Here is a 21,020-nt window from a genome sequence, read left to right on the forward strand (position 1 = left end):
TGAAATACTAGTGTTACCACACAGAGAAATTATTTCATACAGACAGTTCACCATAAAAAAAATTATTGGAACATAGCAATTTTAAAGCCTTGTCGTATTGAAGGGTACTGTGGACTTTGGTGAGACTTACATGTCTAATCATTGAGAATCTTGTTGCTTTACCTGAATTTTGAAGAGTTGAATTTTTAAAAAAATCTAAAAAATCTTCAGTCCTCCAATGAAAACTACCACCATGTTAATACAGAATGTGACAGAGCCTTTCCTTAGGAGGAAATTGAGTGCCTCTTATTAATTCTGCTTTGGTGTTCAATAGCTTAAACAAGAAGTTATCTTTTTTGATTTGGGTAAATTTAAAAAGAAAAACCCACACAATTTGGCAGGAGAGTTGCTTGCTATCTGACAATTTCAATTATTGTGGAAAAACAGGCATATACAAATTCTGTGTAATATTTGATTTCCAGCATAATTTTTCAGTGAATAATCAGAGTGGTAATGTATGTGGAAGAGGGAGGCACTTCAGATGAAGATGTAACTTGAGAGGTACATATACTGGTTGTTAAGGTAACAGAAGAAGGAACAAGCAGAAATTTTCATTAAAGACTATTTCTCATTGAGCTCAACACATCCTAGCTGCCTAGAGAGTTCAGTATCTAAAAACTGGAAAGGACATAGCAAAAGGTCAAATACAGAGATGTGTTAATCCTTTGGAGGAAACAGCTGATGAGTCTGCTCGAGTTACTGAACCTCCTCTTCAACCACAACATAGTGACGTGCTTTTCACATCCCCCTGTGTGAGTCTGGTACATTAAAAAAGAGAGAGAGACAAAGCTGTAACTCACAAAATATAACAGGACAGGAGAGCTAGTGACACAGCAGAGCATCTCAGAGAAACAAAAGTAGAGTTGAGCTTCTAACATTCATGGCTGCTCACATGCTCGGAAGAAAGCCTTGGAAGATGGCAAACCACACTGAAAGCCAATTCCACTGAAACTAAGTGTACTGGTTTTTCTGGGATAAAGTTAAATTTCTTCATAGTAGCTTGTATAAGGATATGTTCTGGATTTGTGCTGGAAATGGGGATGTTCTCGTTATTGCTGAGCAGCTCTTACACATTGTCAAGGCCTTTTCTGCCCCTCACACACCCCACCAGCAAAGAGGCTGGGGCTGCACAAGGAGTTGGGAGGGGACACACTGGGACAGCTGAACACAACTGACCCAAAGGGTATTCCAGAACATGACATATGGTGTCATGTTCTTAAATAAAATCTCAGGAAAGAAGAAGAAAGGGAGTACATCCCTAATTATGGAATTTAGCCTTCCAAGTACCCATTATGTGTGATGAAGCCCTGCTTTCCTGGAAAATGGATGAACACCTCCTTGTAGATGGGAGCTAGGGAATGAATTCTTTAGTGTATTTTGCTTGCTTGTGCAGCTTTTCCTTTACCATGTAAAGTGTCTCTATCCCAAACCACAAATGTTTGTACTTTTACCCTTCTGATTCTGTACCCCATCCCCCTGTGGGTGAGTGAGTAGCTGCACAGTGATAAGCTGATCACCAAGCTTAAACTACAGAACAAGGCAATGCTTGGCAAGACTGAACATGCACGAGGCATGCAAGCTGAAGTATTGATCTACTCTATAAATGAGACTCACTAAGATTTTTATAGAAGCTGCAGCAACATAGACAAGCTAGCTAAGCCTGTGAAGGCAGCATCCCCTAGGCTAGAGAGGGCTCTTTTGTTTCCATGCATTACTTTGACTGGAAGGTGTACATCACACTGAGCTTCTCAGCAGAGCTGAGTTATGCCATTACAGCCTCCCAGCATGATCTCACTTTCCTCCAGCAGACTGAGCTCTTTCTACATTTGCCTATGCAGACATGTTGTTGAGAGAAACATATCTGATCCTCACCATATTCTCAGCTAGAAAAGAATAAGCCTGTTTTTGTGGACTTACACATGGGAAAGCCCATTTTAAGTAATATCTTTCTCTCTCCTTATAATTGCAAAGGAATACTGCCACAGGATCCTGCTGATCTATTGATTAACACTGTTCTGCTGGGTCTACAATGAACACTAAATGCATTGCTTGCTTCTTTCAAGCAGTTCTGGCTCTTACAGTTTTCTCTCTCTGTCATACGTAGGCTGTCTGTCTGCAATCTGTAATGACAACAGTAGATGTAAAAAGTCCCAGAGACTGTGCCCCTAGCACTTGGGTCAATGCTCCACACTAAAATGTCATTTGTTTTCTACATGCTCAGACCATCATAATCTTCAGCATGGAATTTCAGTTTAATATCTGAACTATGTAGTATGTCCAGATTTACAAGGGTGCATGACACAGTTGTGTCTCTGCAACAGAGCTCAGTCTGAACAAGGTGTGACATTTAAATCAACAAACGTTCTGGATCTCAGGGTAGCCTAAGAGTGTGTGAATGCTTTCTTGGTTGATGAGAAGTGGCCCAAGAAGACTGGATCAGGAAGACTTCCTAGAAGGCAGCAAAAGACTGTAACCTTTTTCGTGGAGTGGTAAATGAGGGAAGATCCTATGGCAGGGCCACACAGCACCACCTGCAGCCAGAACCCTACAGCTCACAGAGCTTATGGAATAGTTCCCAAGAGTGGCTGAAGAGCAAAGAACAGCCCTCAGGCTGAAGGAGTTTCCAAGGATCCAAGGGTTAACACGCAGAGCTTGCTTGCTGCAACTCAGAAAGATGATAAACTGGTCTGGAAGCAAAAGCTGCTTCCAGAACACGGCAGTGTGGGATGAAGTCAGGTATAAATATTTTCATTTTCAGTTGGGCTAATTAGTTGATCTCATCTAACCTGACTTCACTAGAAAAATTCAATTATTTTCTTAGATTCTACTCAGAATCTAAGAAAAATACTTAGCTGTTTGAATGTTCTGATTTTTTAAGACAGGGACAAGATAGATCTGCCTCATAGCTTTGGCTGACTCAGCATCTCATACCAGGCCATATAAAAAGTTAGTTCTGTGGTCCCTGTGAGGAATCAGTCTTCCACAGAGCTGGTCTAAATGGTAGCCCAAATCAGACAGGTAAAGTCAAATGGAGATCACTGAAGTAAAAAATAGGAGAGGGTAGTTTTCAGTGACTACACACTAGATATGTTAAAACTGCAAAACTGTGACATTGTGATGAAAAGATATGGGAGCAGTGTAGCTGACTTATGAAAAATGTTAAAGAGACTAAAAAGGCTGTTCTCAGACTGATATGGCTTAATGAAGTGTCAAGGTCTCATTTTCTCATTCATGCTGTTAGTACTTTGCAGCACAGATGACCCCTGCAGAGTAAATGCTATATTATTCACAACAGACAGAAGTAGCAGTGACTGAAACACAATGTTTTAAAATCACTAAATGGATATATAATAATCAACATTTCTTTAAGGTGTTCAGCACAGTGATTTTAAGTGAAGAATGTTAAAGTTCATCTAGGAATTTAAATGTTCAGTTCAAATGTATGTAATCAGACATACAAATTGAAACTCAAGTTTTTTGGTGATAGGGAATGCTATTCTTCACGAGAGCATTAAGACTAGTAATAGAATGATGAAATTTGCATTTGGGTCATGGATAGCAAGAGGAATTTCTGATTTATGCCCATTTAAAGTAATTCTGAAAGACTTTAATTTTTGGAGAAAACTCCATAAGCACCTGGTAACATGGTTATGAGGATGCCAGCAGAAAATATTATTGATGAGTATGTACCATGAGTACAAAGAATCTACTGCTACAGAAATGTCAAATTCTCATTTCACAGGGCAGTTGGTACCTAGGAAGACAGTGATCTGTGATTATTGGTTACTGTGAATAGTTCACCTGTTCCATTCTCACTACTTTTTATATTCTTCATCTGTGCTTCATTCCCCTGTTGGTATCTTGTCGTGAAAGATAATAAGCCCCTTTGAGCCAAGAAAATTGTCTGATTATGGCTATAAAATATCAAGCACAATGGGGCATTCATCAGAATTTATGAGTAAAGTGAATTCCAAAATATATTCAACGTTTTTAATAGCTTGAATATTTCCTGTAGGTTGGTACCATAAGAAGAAGGTAAATTTCTGAGACACTGATTCTGCACAAATTATACACCTATACTTCAAAACACAAAAGGAAATCTACACACACCAAAAGTCATTCTCCAGAAATCTCTACTTAACTCTCTGACAACCTGCACTTTCTTTCTGGACAAACCCCCCTCATTGATATACCTAAAGAAATTTGACTTGGGTTTGATTATGGCCTTTAACTGTAATCACTGCCACCCTGCTTGCTGCTTTGTCTTCCCTTTCTCCCTTACCTAACTGTCTTGTCTCTTACTGAAGTGGTGTTTTGAGTCTTTTTCTCCTGCCTCTTGGGCATCACTGCAAATGTGAATGCGTCAAACTGTGAATTGAAACAAATTGGAGACCATAACAGAAATTAAATGTTTCTAAGGTTAGGGTTTTTTCTAAGCTTGAGGCTGTAACTGGAATGGTAATTCAAATTAAATTTACAAGTACATTTATTTTGTGCGTGATAATGAGGAAAAGTAATTTTTTTTTCTATTGTCTACATTGCCCAAACCTGAGTATACATCCCCTTGTGAAGAAGTCTGAAATGGCTCCCCACAGTTGTTCTGTGCCCTGCTTAGTGTTCCATATAGATAAATGTTAATAGCCCAGGGTGTTGCCTTAAAATTAAGAATTCTAGATTAAGACAAGTTCCTATATGTTTTGTAGTAATATAAACATCAACAAGAAGGTACAGGCCTGTGGGCTAGAGATTGCACTAAAATAGGATTCCAATAAGTGATTCCATGTCCTAAATAAAGGAGCCAAGGAAACCAGGACATATCATAATGTGCTTATAATGATATTTCCTTTGATATTTTTTGTTCCCCTGAGTTAATCTCTGGTTTAATGTCAGCATGAATGGGAGTTGACTTGGACCAGTAGTTGGTATTACAAAAAAAGTGCTGGCAACTGATAACGGTGTTATGAGTTTATGGTGATTGGAGTGGCACCAAGCAGAAATATCCAAGGGACAACTTGTCTGGGAAGCTAGAACATAGGAATCAGAGAAAAGAATCATGTGTTGCCAGAGAGGACTTTAGATTGTCCCTGTAGGTTAATATCTGAATGAAGACCACCACTTTTCTTCCATGTGATGTCTACTTGCCTTTAGAAATTACAGGAAAAAGGCAGTTTGATAGAATGAAGCATGCTCCTGTTTGGGTTTTCCACCTGTTCAAACAGTTTTCTGGTAACTAACTGTAGTATCTAATTAAAGCTGCTGCCTTCCTGGTGCACCTCTTGAGAAATGCTGCCGTCCGGGTAATTAATGTGCTGTGCCTGCACTGGCTCAGATGCCTATATTTACAGCAGGCTACTTTAGAACATGCTGTCTTATCATTGACCTTGGAGACATCCAGCGCTGCCTTCTCAAACAAGCAGAACTTGGGATGAGACAGACCTGACTCTGGCTCGGTGATTTCCACTTTTTTAGCATTAGCATTTTCAGTTATATGAGCTGCTGATTGATCTTTGCATCACATGTGAGGATTGTTTCTTTCAGGTAAAATCAATTAATTGGTGCTATGCAACTAGGGTTGTTCAGTCTGGAGAAGAGGAGACTGAGGGGAGACCTCATTGCAGTCTACAACTTCCTTGTGAAGGGAAGAGTAGGGATAGACACTGATCTTTTCTCTGTGAACAGTGATAGGACTGAGGGAATGACCTGAAGCTGTATCAGGGAGATTTAGACTGGATGTTAGGAAAAGGGACTTCACCCAGGGAGTGTTTGGGTGCTGGAACAAGCTCCCCAGGGAAGTGGTTGCAGCACCAAGACCAACAGAGTTCAGGAAACCTTTAGGCAATGTTCTCAGGCACATGGTGTGACTCTTGGGGATGCTCCTGTGCAGGGCTAAGAGAAGGGCTCAATGAGGTCCCTTTCAACTCAGCATATTCTGTAGTTCTGTGGGAAACATCTTATAGAACAAACACTCATTTTGTGAGGCAGCCTTAGGTCAGCCTCATCTGACCTACTGGTTGTCCCTGAGTAGAAACCTGCTGCCAGATGCTTCCTTGGCACTCAAGATACTGCTTTTCAGAGTAAAGCTTTGCTCAAAGTTCCAGGTGCAAAAGATAGAGTTTTTGTGCCATTCGGGACTGAATTTCTAGCCCAGATAGGTTAATTAATTGATGAAACATTACCATTGCTTATGAAAGCTGTGATGGCTCTGTAACTCCACCACTGACTGCAACTGGAGGAGAGGTAAAGGTCTGGCAGGCTTTGCCTGTACCAGAGGTATAATAAAGCTATCAGACCCCTCTATCTGGTGGTTAGAGTCATGTCAAGATTAGTGTAGCTGACCTGAAATCCACCAGATGAGAGACATACATCAGTCCTCCTGAAATATATGTATATGTACATCTGTGTGTGTAGGTGTGTACATACCTTCCAGTACTCCAATACAATATATATACATCATATATGTCTATATCAATTAAAACTTTTCTGATCAGTTCTATTTGTGTCCCTCGGCAATGGTTGCATGACAGGGGATATCCAATAACCCAGCCCATAATGAGCACCCAGTTATATCTGTAAAAACAGTTCGCAAACAGAAATCTTTGCAATGGGACTGAACTGGAAATGGCAACTGCTGCATAATAATGAATATTAATTTAAAATTAATAAACATAATGCTTCCACTGGGAAATTAACTCTGATATGAGTTGCATCTTGATTGTATGAAGGCTTTAATACATGTGCTTAACTTTCAGTTGAGTAAACACCATGGGAACACCATGCATGCTCTGGAGTGTTAAATTACAATACTTATGAGCATGATAAGTTTTAAGATAATGGTTTGCTAAATCTCAGGCTTACCTATAAGCAAAGATGAGATCTTCTTCATCTTTTTTTTTTTTTTTTTTTTTTTTTTTTTTTTTTTTTTTTTTTTTTTTTTTTTTAATTGAGCATATTTTTGAATTCTCAGAAAGGGGCCATGCACACAGATAATTACAGCATGGTCAGTAAAGACAGCAAGAGTCCACAGAGGGAGCTGGGTGGGAATAGAGATGCAAACATTGTGATGCAAGAATGTATGAAACTGATCTGACCTCCCAGTTGCCTCTAAAGCAATCCACATAGTAGTAAACTGTTCCGTAAGAAATCTGAGGACTGGACTATATGTGCATAAAGAGTTCACAGTTTTTCACAGTTAATGTATTTATCCAATTAAGACCATTTTCAGATTATCTGCAATCAGTAGAAGGACCATGCAGTGGAGTAATCAATGTTAACTGTGAACAGACTGCCCTAAGAAAGCTTCCCTTCATACTGCAGCTCTCAGGTTTTCAAAGGTACCTTTCCTCTGAGGAGCATCATCTATTACTTCTGTGCTAACACAGGGAGCTTGTGTGAGTCAGTAATCCAAAACCAGAAAATTCTGATCAATTTCACTCTGCAACCTCTTTCAATTGTCCATAATTGTTCTTTTCATAGTGATAAAGTAGATATACTTGATCACTAACAACTAAACCAATAAGTTAGCCTGCAAGGCAAGATGGATTAAAGAAGATTTTAGTACTGCTTAATTGATTTTTGCTCTAAATGCTCATGTGAAGTAAACAGTGTCATTAAATAAAGATTTGTTTTAAATGTGATCAGTGGGCAATCTGTTTGCTACTATCCTTTCTTCAGACAGAAAAGGCTTCAGGGGAGAACTTACTGTGATACTAATAGTACTGAAGAGACAACCTAAAAAAAGCCCCAACCAGCTGTTGTAGACAATGTGGTTTAAATAGGAATTACCTTGGAGACACAATGCCCATTCTCTACCATATTTAATCTGTTTTCCACTTAAGTCCCATTCATTTTCAGAATGAAGAATTTCTTGTGTCAACATTTGTACTCAATTTTTTCTTACTGTGTCTCTTACCCTATGATTTAGAATTTAACAGCTGCCTAGTTTGAATACTACAGCTGAAATTTCAAGCTTTACTTCTGCTGCAGCAATTGATCCCTCTTGCCTTTACCTCTCTATTTCTAGCTGCACGATTTTGTTAAAGGACAAGCTGTTACTTTGTTTAACAGCAGAACATAATGCCTGCCTTTGATAAACATAAAGAAAAAAAAAAAGAAAAAAGACTGCTTGCAGAAGCTAGGAGTTAGGAGTTGCAAACATCTGAGCTCTTCTTTGTAAAGTTTTCAGAAATAGACCCATAAATGTACAAGGTTGTTTATCATACTGGATTTTCTTTTTCTCCTAACATAATTAAATACAACAAGTCTATCTAGATGTATATCAACATAATAAAAAGCAACATTTCATATTTACAGTTACGTGCATGCTGGAAAAGCAAAAGCCTTCTTTAAATCTGGAGGATAATACTTATATAAGGAGTGCAATATTCACTTTAATTCGGGGTCTAAGTTTACTGCTCAGAGTAGGAGAGAATGACTAACAGAAGGGTTTTCAATGAGCCAATTTATATACTAAAATACATAAATTGGGCCAGGTAATGTGCAAAGAATATGATTTTGATTAGATTTTATTTATTGTCTGGAACTGTGCCTATTGTCCTCTCCCCAAAACAGGAAGAAGAGAGGAATACCACATTTAGCTGTTGCACTACTAACTATGAATGTGCGGCACAGAATGAATGAGGTAAGGTACCTTATGTAATTTAATTCCTGGGCTTTTTTTTTCTTAAGGTTTTCTTGAGGGCAGAATTATGAGAAAATTATTTGTATTGCCAGTCTGAACATTCTTACACTTTCTTTAAAGAAGTAAAATCTGTTGCCTAATGCTTGGTTGATTAAAACTACTAGTAGAACAAAGCAAAATAAAATTTACTAAACAATACAGAAATATTATGACTTAGAAAGAAACCTAACAAGAGTAAGATCTTGCACCACATGTTCAGCATGAAAACAAAACCAGGGATGATGCATCAGCTGTCTGCACGGGATGATGGATAAAAGATGCTCCTTGCAGCTCACAACCTTGTATCTCATCTATGCCACGTTCTGTTTCTCCTTTTGGAGTGCAATATACCCCAAGCTGTTCCTGTAAGTCTTGCAGGATTTGAATTGATGTACTGAAGCTGAAGGTCCATCTGTTCTAGTGCCTTGTCTCCTACTGGTCTTGGCTTTTCATGCTTAAATTCTGTGACCAAAATAGAGAAGTTTGATAGGTTTCCCTTTCTGGGGAGAAAATGACTTCTCTGCATGAGTTTAAGGTTCGGGTGCCAGTGACCATGGATTGTGTGGTGGAGGATGCCAGCAAAGGCGTAAGGGCTGGGCAAGTCTGGCCGTACTGTTCTTCATTTGGGATGAAAACTCTTGTGCGTGTACAACAGAGTTAAGCCTCGAATTACACCTGCAAGAGCACCACCTCCCGTGCTTAAAATGAGCTGAGATCATGAATCTTGTGACAACAGTCACACTGAACTGTGCGGGTTGAAGGGTTGAAGATTTGGAAGTAGATGAACAAGCGATTAATAGCTGGGGGAGATTTTCTAAGGGTTTGATGAAGTGACTCAGGGGTGTGCCGCATCGACAGCTTCCTTAGACTTCTAAGATAAAGCGCTCCAGCCTTTGGAGGGAGCGGTGACTGTGTCCAGGGGGGATCAAGTCGCCTGGCTCGCCCCTTACCATCGCTTCTCTCTTGGTCTGCGTCCAGGGAACAGGTGCTCCCAGTTTATCACCCCTCCCACCTCACCGCCACGGAGGACGCGATAGGGTGGGCGCAGGGGCCGGGCGGGGGGCGCATACTCAACAGCGAGCGAGAGGCTCCGCTCCTCCCTCCCGCGGCGCATCCTCCGCCCCCCGCCCTCGCCTCTCGCCGCCTGCGGGGCTGCCGCCGGGGTGGTGCCAGCAGAGCCGGCCGGCCCCGCGCCTCGGGATGTGCTGAGCTGGGGCCGCTCCGCTCCCGCCTGCCCGCAGCCGCCCGCCACACGCCTGCTCGGAACGGGTCGCCGGCCGGTGGCGGAGGAGCCCGGCGGTGAGTGCGGGCAGGGCGGGGCCGCTCGGGCGGGGGGCGCGCGTGTGTGCAGGGAATTATAGCCGTGTGCAGGTAATACCGGGGATAGCTGGGTACATGCGTCCTGTTGCACGTTCTCGTGTGGGCACGGGGGAGGGAGGAGAAGCCGGGCGCCGTGTCTGCCGTGTGCCGACGGCGTGTCCGCGGGAGCCCGTGGGTGCCCAGATAGATGGTCGCGCCGCTCTGCTTTCCTCGGTAGGTGCCTCGCTGTGTGTATGTATTTATATGCATGTCCGTGTACGCGTATAGGTACATACACACACATATATATACATAGGCACGACGCCCTGCTCCTCCCTCTGCAGGTGTCCGTGTGCGGTGTGGTGCGGTCCCAGGTGCCGCACACCTGGCCGCGGCGCTGCCCCGGGGCCGTGCGGGCGGAGCAGCGGCGGGTCCCGCGGGCCGGTCGCGCCTCCCCCGGCGCGGTGTGCGGGGCAGCCCCCTCGCCATCCCCGGGCCGGCAGGGGCCGTGGGCTGCTTGGCTGGAGCACAAGCGCTGCCTTTCTTCGCACGCTCGTCACGAGTTAGTGGAAAGCTGAGACAGCCCAGATGCCTTCCTAGACATCCATTCCTCCTACTCAGCCTCTGGCAAAGAAGAGGCGATAACAGGCAGCACTTCTGTCTGTGTGGGTGGAGGAAGAGAAAGGACTACTGATAATGGATTTGTTGAAGGGATAGTGATTCTGGGTTTTAATTAGTGTTTCAGTGTAGCTAGCGCTGGATTGAATTGCTGCCCGAGGACTCTCTTGGTAGCTTTAGTGCAGCGCTTTTAAAATCCTGTGTTTTTGCTTTTTAGTAAAATATTTTCTCAGTCGTGATGCATGCAAGGTAGCCATTCAGAAAAACTCAGTTTCCAAAAGAATTATGTGGACTGTGTGTAAAATGCTGGGCTAATGGAAATGCAGCATTTTTTATTTCTTCCAGTCCTGAGTTGTAATGGCTTTTTCTTACGACAAGTGAGCATTTGTTATTCGTGAGAGGTCTTGGCTTATGTGGTTTGTTTTTCAGGTTGGGCTGTTTGTTAGGGTTTTTTTAAGTTGCTGGTGTTTATTTAAGTTGTCTTTTTTCTCTGGATGAGAGGTGATGTATCATTAAATCACAGGGCTAAATCTTGCATTCAGTACATGAACAGAACTGTCCTCTGGGAGAAGTGATGCCTTGATAGGCAAGGAAGGTACTTATATCAATGGAACCATCTTCCAATCACAGTTGCATTATTGGCAACCTCTCCATAGGTTTCTGTGGAAATGGGATATCTATTCCATGTAACTATACAATTTGGGAGTATAAATAATATAATTTGAAAGTAATTGTGTTCCCATTCATAATATTTTTTCCCTTTCTTGGATAAAAAGCTGAAAAACCCTTACTGAAAGTGTGTACTGTGTTTTGTTTTTTTTCCTCTAGAGCTGTGTGAAGAAAGTCTTCAGCCATGGATGTGTTCATGAAAGGGCTTTCCAAGGCAAAGGAGGGAGTCGTAGCAGCAGCAGAAAAAACCAAGCAGGGTGTGGCAGAGGCAGCAGGGAAGACGAAAGAGGGAGTCCTCTATGTGGGTAGGTAGGCAGCAGAGAGCACACTGCTGGTCGGTGCACCCAGACATTCACAGCTGGATCCTCATCAGACCTGTTCTTCTGCAAAAAAATATGTAATTGCTCACAGGAGAGGATTGCAAATGAAGCACGAGTAAAGCTGTGCCTTCCTGAGCTCTGATTCTTTGGAGTGGAGTGCCTTACAACGCACCACAGTGCCAGTCATTGGCTGGCACTCCATGCAAGAAGCTTGCCAGATCAAGGCTGAGGGGATGGTTGGTACAGTAAAAATAAATATGAAAAAATTGTAAAAGCTGGAGGTGAAGGTGGCTTCACAGTGTTCTACAGAGCATGTGGGGCTTGATTAGGATTTCAGGAGAAGACACTTGAGAGGTTAGCTCAGGAGTTGAGTAGTAGACATTGGTATGTTGACAGTAATATTTTATATGGTAAAGTGTTTTCTTCTGAAGTTCGTTTCATGTTCTGTAATTACTATTACAAATTTATGACAGATATTTTCCACGACTTCTCAAGGAAGGGCCTCTACAGCTAATGAAGTAGGGCAGGTTGATCCCAAGGTAGCAAAGCAGTGGTTAGTGTCTTATTCTAGGCCACCCAAGTCGTGCGTAGAGCCTGGGATAAAATTCTTTTCAAATCCCTGACTGGTACTTTTGTGCATGATAGTCATCCTCATTTAGCAAGTGTTGGGCTTTAGATGAGTGTCTTGTGAATGCTGTCATGAAAAATTCACAGAAAAACAATCTGCCAAGACTATATGAGTAAGTGGTTATTTCTCTTATTCGTCAAATAAAGCTAGTCTATAAAAGGATGGAGAGGGAAAAGATATCCTTTTCTACAGGTCATTTGTGTTCTGTTGATTTTGTAGCAGTTCTGTAATGGGTGCTGTGTAATGGGTTAGTTCTCTAAAGGGTGCTGTGTGTACTGAGAGGGATGTGCACACATAACAGAGAGAAGTTAAACAGAGCTGAAAGCCAGGGGCATCTCTTTTCAATGGGAGTACTGAGCTCTCTGGTATTCCAGTGCCTTTTTTGGATTCCCTCTCCTGTTGCAGGCTAGTGCCAGTCTGTAAGAAATTATTTCTGCTCCAGATAGTATGGACTACTCATTTGGAATATACTTCCCTCCCTTTTAAGCCATAGCAAAGCTCAGTGCTCTTGCCAACAGGGATGGCAGTCATTTTGAGCACTAATTACACAATGAATCTATTTTAAAATGAGCATCTGCTCATTTTCAAGATATCGAAATAGATGTTTTTCCACTTTATATTTTGCTTGATGTTGAAATTATTTTCCAGAAGTAGCGATTTGTTTTTTTTTTTCCCTCATAGTGCTGGCTGTGCTTCTGAGGTCATCGATTTCTTTATATTGGAAACTTGCATTGTGTGCTAAAGTAATCTTTGTGTCTGACCTGTTTTCCAGACCATAATAACACTTGAACCTAGTTCTGTTCCCAAAGGCAACAGATTTCCTGCTTACTTTAGTGACTTTTTTTGCTGAGGTTAAACTTTGCAGGGCAGGCTTGCTATTTTTTTTTAAAGGAATTTCAAGAAATTACTGGGGGAAGCAGGGCCCTGAGCCGTGATAGGGACCTGTGCATGTGACTGTAGTAACGGTGGAGGATCCTTCTCCCACCAGGTGTCTCCTGTTCAGGAGGTGAGGGCTCTGTCCAGGTAAGAGCCTTTGGTTGGAAGCTGTCTCCAGAAGCTCTGGCAGCTTCTGTCCGTTGAGTTGTGTGCTTGCCCATACAGGCAGGACGTTTCAATGAGTTCAAACAGGGCAAGGAGGAGCCAGATGTTTCTCTGTCTGCTTCCCAAGCACAGAGCAGAGGTGTCTCTTCCACTGTGCAGCATTAGCCAAAGCCAGTGCGATCATCTTTTGTTATGCAGGATGATAATGATTGCAGTGTAAAAGGTTTATGAGCAGAGGAGAGGAGCAACACAATTCATTAGAGCTCATGAAGACTTCTCACTCCCTTTTTCTATAGTTGGGTTTTCAGATTTGAGATTCACAGCCAGATTATACTGTGAAAGCTGCCTGACATCTTGCAAAAAAGAACCTAACAACACTGGGCTGAGTGGGACCTGTTAATCATTTTCAGTTTCATAACATTCAGCCTCCAATTGCTGCTGGAGTATTAAGCAGATGCAGAATCTTTGGCCCAGATCCCCTAGGTGATGTTGCTTCCCACTGAAATCAGTGCAATTTAAGCAAATGTGGCAAACATCTGGACCTTTCTGTCCAGGCTGCTGTGTTAACTGTTATGTGAAAGACTATAACCTGGTTCTCAGAATAACCTAATTAAGTTATTCTTACCAGGTAGAATTAGGTTATTCTAGTAACCTAATTCTACCTGGGAAGAGTTCTATTAACAACAGCTACTGTTTGGGATGAAATGTAGTTATTGTAATGCTTTTATTCTTGTTTTAGTTTTAGCCTTTTTTTTGGTAGAAGGAAGATTTTTGTTGGCAAAGGGAGAAACTTAGAGCTGTGTAGGAGAGCAGTGTATTGGAGGATTAAGTAAGGAGTTGTTTATTTTTCCTTGTTCATGCTGAAGTCTCTTTATTCCCTCAGTCCACTGTCTGGCCTCCTTTTAAGTACCCAAGATACCTTCAATACAGTCTACAATATGTTTGTATGCTTTCAAGTACTGGGGCTTTTTTTCCCTTAAATTTCTCTGCCAGTTGGCTTCAGCATTGGCCAACTGAAATTGGTGGTTCTCTCAACTCATTCAAGCACAGTATCAGGACCTTTCTTGATGTCAAAAAATGGCCCGGTTGTTGTTTAGAAAGGACTGAGGCTTAGCAGGAATGTGTGTGCTGTAAAATTGAAACTGCATCTTTCTGTATCCTTCGAGAGCTGTTAGTGTGAAGCAGAGAGGAAGAGAATGGCTATACTCTAATCCCCACTGGCTTTGAAACCAGGAACTGAGTAAGAAGGATGTGCTCACACACTGTGGGAGGACAGATAGAGGTAATGCTCAAGGCAATCTTGCCCCTGATACATTGCAGCTGTGATAACGACCAGAGTGGGAACTGCCTTGCCCTCGCAGCTCTGGGTGTGCTACAAGAGTGAGTGAGGGAATTATTTGGAGTCTGCTGGCTGTGCTGTGTGAGGGACAGACAGGCTTTGGTGGTGCTGGGGACAGGAAGGAGTGAGCTGGAACTGCAGAAGGAAGGGAGAAGAAAGAGCCAGAGCTGTGTGGAGTTGCCCATGGGAGGCTGCATAGAAAAAGATATCAGAGACTTTTAGATAACAAGGTGCTGATGCTTGAAGACTTCTGTGTCAGTCGTGCCTCCTCTGTGAACACACTTTTGGAGGTGCAGTGTTCAGGATGTCTGTTGAGCTTCATGCGTGCTTCCAGGGAGCTGAAGTTTTTGCTCAATTGACTCTTGAGCACACGTTCAGTGCTCAGGAATGGAAGTTTGCAGTCTGATTGTTTTTGGTGTGTGATAAGCTTGCAGAACAAAGGAATAGTTTATTAGCAGTTGGGTAGCTGACAGAGTTGTTTACTACTCCCTGTGCTGGCATGTGGCCTTAGAGTAGAGCAGAGCAGTCATGACCTATTTGGCAAAGTCATCCACAAATTCCTCCACTCCTTTTTCATAATGTTTCTTATTTTCCTTTGGTAGTAGAAAAGCCAGCAGAGTAGTTGAGGGACTCAAGGTCGGTCTGGTGGAATAATGGGCTTCAGGACTTGGAAGCAAGTGTTTTCCTGAAATGTTGATTGTCCCTTCCTCCAGTTTGAGTTTGTCTCCCAGTCTGTAACCAGCTCTGACTAAGCAATGTGAGTAATCTGTTGGTCTCTCAAATAGTCCAGAAATGAGTGTATTTGCCAAGTGCTGATACATTCCTTCATTCTGCCACAATGACACCAATGATAAGAAATCATGAAGAGACTGTGGTATTTCTTATAATTGTAAAAAAAAAAATTGAAAAATACTCTTTAGTGTTCTTGCTCTCCTCACACAGATGTTTACTATAGGTAGGAAAAGTAGCATTACCATGTACTAATAATGCTTCTTGCTTTAGGTTAGTCATGTTCCTTGGTCTTTGTATTATCCCTACTCTGATTCCTGTGTTCCCCTTGCTATGCAGGGTACAATGAGCAAGACTGTTGATATGTCAGGGATGCCAAGATGAAAGACAGCTAGTATCCCCTTGAAACAATGTGGACAACCAGAAGTCATCCTGCTGAATTCAGCTGTTGTTCTTTATAGGCCTGTTCTGGCAGACCCTAATGATGCTGCTGTAGCTGCGAGGGCAGGAACAGCTCCTTGCGTGCAAGTGTGCAGCAGTGGGGCGAGTACTCTTGAGCTCTAACATATGCTGTAGGGTCTGGAATACCAACCAGCTCGTTTTTTGCCAATTAATGGATCTGGCTATACATGTCCCTGTTCCATGTGCGTCTGTGAGCTGAGGTTTTTTTTAAAGAGAAGGCTCTCTTCTGTTAAAGAGACCAGCATTTCTGTTCAAGTTGTGGTTACTGCAGTGTTATGTGTGGGCAAGTGAGGTAAGAATCGAGTTGGAGTAGATTCCCTCTGGAGATGTGTGCATTGCACAGGCCCTCAGGGAGTTCTTTCACACCATCCAGCCCTTTCTGGCCTTTGAGTACCTGCTGATTCACAGGTTTCCATGTCTTTAATGGCTTGGCTTACGAACAGTCAGTTCAACAACATGGGTGAGATATTGGCCAGGTCTAACAATGCCTTTAAAAGCATGTGCTTAATAGACATTAAGTATTCCAATAGACACACTGTAAGCCTGCAGTGCTGTTTAGTTGCTAGAAGTCAGTAGAACCATCATGTGCTTTTTCAGGTCTCATGGTGGTATGAAATTAGAACCGAAGTCCTAAAACAAGTCCTTAGGTGTAAACACTTTGCATATAATGAAACTTCTGACTGTTTTATGGTAAATATTTTTCAGTGAGAGAAAACAAACTTTTTTTCAAGATAAAATTGGGATAAAGAGGGAGAAAGAGACTACTTGGCTGTTTAACCTCATAATTAGCTAAAGGAAAGTTTCCTTTTACTCGATGAAGTATGTTTTTTCCTTAGATTTCTCATGCCTTATTATTCTACTCTTGCTCATGGGTAAGAGCATTTTCAGTCATGTAATCAATCTAATAGTGCCAGAACTACATGGCCAAAGTTCCATAAATTTGCACTAGTAGCAAGTGGGACATATTGATGAATGAGCTCATATTGTGTTTCTGTGTTTAACTGTATTATTGCAAAGAATTTTGCACAAAAAGTTGGTTTTTTCCTAGTATTTTTCTGCTTATGCGTTTTCTTCTATTATGTTAGAGGTGTGAAGCCGGAATTATAAATTATGATGTTTTGAGTACTGAATGACAGCAAAAAATCTGTATTACAAGTAAGGTCATTTCTGTGTTGGTAAGAAAAATAAAATGTCATCCTATCTCTGGCAGACTAGGTAAGATGATTAACTAGAAGCCATAAACTCTCTTAATTGCACATTGTTAAGCATCACAGTCCACAGATGGATACTAATCCCTGAAATGTAGCCAAATTATGGGACCTGACAAGGGCAAGTAGAGGGCTGGTAGGGAAAATGGCACCTAGTTATGTTTAAAACAGCAGTATGTGCTAGTTTGTTTCTCTTCCCTTTAAAGATGTAGGAGATGATTCCCTTTCAGGCAGCACAGTGAAAAGTCATGACTTTTTTGCATGGGTGTTGCAGAAATCAGTTTGGTCTTCTGTGTGGCAGAGTTAGATTGCTCATACAGGTGTTGTGTTATGCCTCAGTCTAGCACAAGTTCCAGGTTGCTCCCTGCGATTCTTAGGTGATCTGTGACAACAAGGACAGTGGATGCAGCTTGAGTGTGACCTGGGGGGCATTTTCATGCTGAAATCCTATCTACTGCTTAAAGATATTATTTTGGATTAGTTGGTATCTAAATCTGGCTATCACTTCATTCTCCCTGTGAATTTAACCTCGAGGTCTTCCTGTAGTTCAGTAGTGGTTGTCAAGCCCTGCAAACTGAGATCTGGCAAAGATGAAATGTTAAGACTCTTGTGGCAACTGTGGCTCAGAGTTCCTACAAATGTATGCATGATCCTCCTTAGGATGTTAACCCGGTTTCTGGTGCAGAGTCATCCGTGTGTGTGTGCCAAGTGGGAGGCCTAACACATCTATTCAGAAAATGGCAAGCCAGTGTACGTATTGCAGGAGTGTTTCCAGTATTATTCACCTTTCTACAGTTAATAGCCATCCACCTAGTTGTTCTTTACTGGTGGTTTTGCCTCTTCCTTTAGACTGAATTTCTTGTTAATTTCTTTTAATAACCTTGGAAAATATTGTATGCAACGGTATGCAGTCTACATATAAATCCCTCTTTATCATGAATCTAGTCTTTACCAGTACTTAAGAGTATGCATTTTCAAACTCATATTTCTCTTTGTTTAGGTTCCAGGACCAAGGAAGGAGTTGTTCATGGCGTTACAACAGGTAAGATAATTATCTCTTGATTGCAGCTTCTTTTCTGCCTGAGATTAACTAGCTGTTTTGGTGTTGAGAATTCTGGTTTTTTGAGAGCACTACAATTTATGAAAGCTGGAGAAGCTTAGGAAAATTGAGAGATCTGCTTGGGTGAGAAGACTGAATGGAAATGGCAAGAACTAAACAAATTTCAGAGTTTGATTTGAGTTTATTACAATTATGAGTGTTTAAAAAACAGGTTTTTTTAACTGCCTAATCTCTCAGTAGCAAGAGCACTTTTCAATTTGGCATTTAATACCAGGCATGTATCTTTGCTATAGCATTTCTACACCAAGAAAGAGTAAATTTGCATTTTAAATTGAATTGCAGGGATCATTTTAGGTATGAACTGAAACCAGTAACCAATAATTTGTTTTAAGCGACAAAATGAATGGAAGTCTTTGATATCTACAGAGCACAGAAAAGCCTTAGTTGACCATAGGGCATTAAATAAAATGTATAATTTTCTGCTGTAGAATGTGGGAGTTGTGGAGATGTGAAGAGAATGCATAGTCAAGAAATTTCAGTTGTTTTCCCCCTAACAAATTCAGAAGCAAATAAGATGATAGAAAAGGATTTCTTTTTCCTCAGTGTACAGCCAGTGTGTCATTCAGCTCACATATCCAAGTGCATCATTGTGCTCGCATAAGCCAAGGCAAAGGATAAACAGTGGTAGGTAAACAAATGTCAATACTTAATGCACAACTCACATAAAGGGTCGAAAAGTCAGTCAGGAGTATTTCTAGTAACAAAATAAAGCAGAATATTGAGGATAGTCCTTCAGAATTTAGCCTCAGGCTGAGCATGCTCTGTTGTTTTGAGATTTGAAATCTCAGCTTCTTAGACCTCAATTAAGAGAACTATTCAGAGGGATCATTACTGTGACCATTAGAGGATTGCAGCAGAATGACATTTGGGGCACATATATGCAATATCATTGCGGATGTGGGAGCAGCAACTGACAACACTAGGAAACAAGTTAATAGAGGTGACGTTCCCCAAACTGGGATATGGTGGGATCCAAGTCAAGGGCATTTGCACATGTGTGGAACATACTGAAGCACTGGGTTTCTAGTGGGCTAGCTCAGTGTGAGACTTCTCTTCCTCATACTGAAAGAAACTACTGATCTCAAATGCTGTAGTTAGGCAGGAAATTTTCAGTAGGTGAATAGAATTTTTAATGGGTTTGGAAATACATGAAATTTTCTTCTGGAAGGTACAAAACAGACTGTAAAGCCAAACATAAGGGGAAAACATCTGTTATGTGCTGTGCCTGTGAATAGAAAATTTGAACAAGTTACTGTTGATTCTAGCAAAACAGTAGCTGCTCCTCACGTACTTTTGGTGTGACAAAAAGTGAAATGCCCAAACTTTGGGAATAATGGGTTTGGTGCCATGGTTTGCTTCCTTCTGGCCTTTCAAGCTGTTTGAGATGAGTTTTGCTGTTGAATGAAAATGGAAAATGAACAGGTTGAAAACATGGCAGTGAGAAGAGAAGGCTTCAGGCAAAATCTAGCGATCACGGCTTCCAAAATGAAACAGTATGGATTTGCTAGTGTAAGAACAGAGGAACTGTTTGGAAACATTTTAAGGAAAAAAAAAATAATAGCAAGCCTGTATGTTGCAAAGGGTCCCTTAATAATGGGAGGTCGGACAGAGCAGACGACATGTCCAAACTGATGCAGTTAGCATGTCGCTCTCCCCTTTATTGTTTTGTGCAACCACTTTTATCCATCTACAGTGTAGTTGACAATTACAGAGCATACAAAATATGTAAACAATCTTTGCCTTAAGGTGGCTAAGGTCTTAAGGCTACGATTCTACATCTCAAACCCCGTTATTCCCTGAGACACCTTAATGTGACAAGTAAATTTTTTCTGCACCACAACTGAGAATTTCTTCCGCGCTGCAGAGGCTTGCTGGCCCAAGGGCTCACAGGCCAAGGGCTCAGTCTGCCATTGCCCCAGCCTCACTCAAAATACAAATCATGTCCTCGCTCTGGAACCAACTCTGTTACACCTATAATTAGTTCTTCTGGCAGGAAGAGAAGGTAGATAAAAACAGGTTTGGGTTTACTGTAGTGATTCTATGAGGCGTAACATGAAGGCAGAGATGCTAGTGAAGTTGCCGTAGAAATCAAATCCATTTAAATCAATGCTGTTCAAGTTGATGTGACAAAAATGCCTTTTAAGTCCCTTGTCAAGACCTGCTTGTCTCTTTGCCTGGAAGTTCACAAGTTGTGCTGGTCTTACATTAACTCCCCAGTACGTAATGTGAAAACTGAGGTGAAATAAACACTTTATTATGTAAATAAAAAATGATTTGAGAGGTTGGAGGCAGTCAGATACAAACTAGAATCACAGATCAAAATGAGTGTTCAGTTTTGCAGTCAGTCTTTTCTTAATGTCTGAGCTCCAAAATCTTGGTAGTTTTGTCTTTGAATAAAGTGTGATTTAACCCTCTAGGCTGGTGAAATGACACACCTTAAAGGGCTAAAAAACCTAAGTGCATTCTTCAGTCAGTTAATTTCCAAACCAAGAATTACTAGACTAAGATGTTTCTTGCTTTAAATGTGACCTGATTGTACCAGGTTTAGTGACATCCAGATTCTGTGAAATGAGGATTCCAGGCTATGATTCACAGGAATATGGTGAGTGTGTTGTCATGTCATCTTTTCTCTGAACTTCTGATCATAAAGCAGCTCTGCTTAGTGGGTTTTATGGTGTATGCTTGTGTTTAGAGTTGCCTTCTTAATGAAAATATCTCCTGGCCTTTGACTGTAAATGCATAATTCACTTATCTTACTTATCTCCCAGAAATGAATGGTATCAAAGATGAAATGTTTACAGTCCATTTCCTGATATTCTAAATAAAGAACTATTTGTAAATAAGTCAGAAAAGCTATTAGTCCTTCAGTCA

At 41.4% G+C, this 21,020-nt stretch overlaps 1 protein-coding gene across 1 annotated transcript in view; it reads left to right on the forward strand.

Annotated features, from left to right (window-relative positions):
* Positions 1-10,096: 10,096 nt before the first annotated feature.
* SNCA (synuclein alpha) overlaps positions 10,097-21,020 on the forward strand; it is a 62,501-nt gene continuing 51,577 nt past the window's right edge. The window contains 4 exon segments of the mRNA XM_066317942.1: positions 10,097-10,207; positions 10,210-10,249; positions 18,030-18,071; positions 20,692-20,751. Of these exon segments, the coding sequence (XP_066174039.1) occupies positions 10,112-10,207; positions 10,210-10,249; positions 18,030-18,071; positions 20,692-20,751 (238 nt within the window). The 5' untranslated portion in view covers positions 10,097-10,111.

This window comes from Sylvia atricapilla, chromosome 4 (assembly GCF_009819655.1).
Source record: "Sylvia atricapilla isolate bSylAtr1 chromosome 4, bSylAtr1.pri, whole genome shotgun sequence".
In the NCBI taxonomy this organism is placed as follows: Eukaryota; Metazoa; Chordata; class Aves; order Passeriformes; family Sylviidae; genus Sylvia; species Sylvia atricapilla.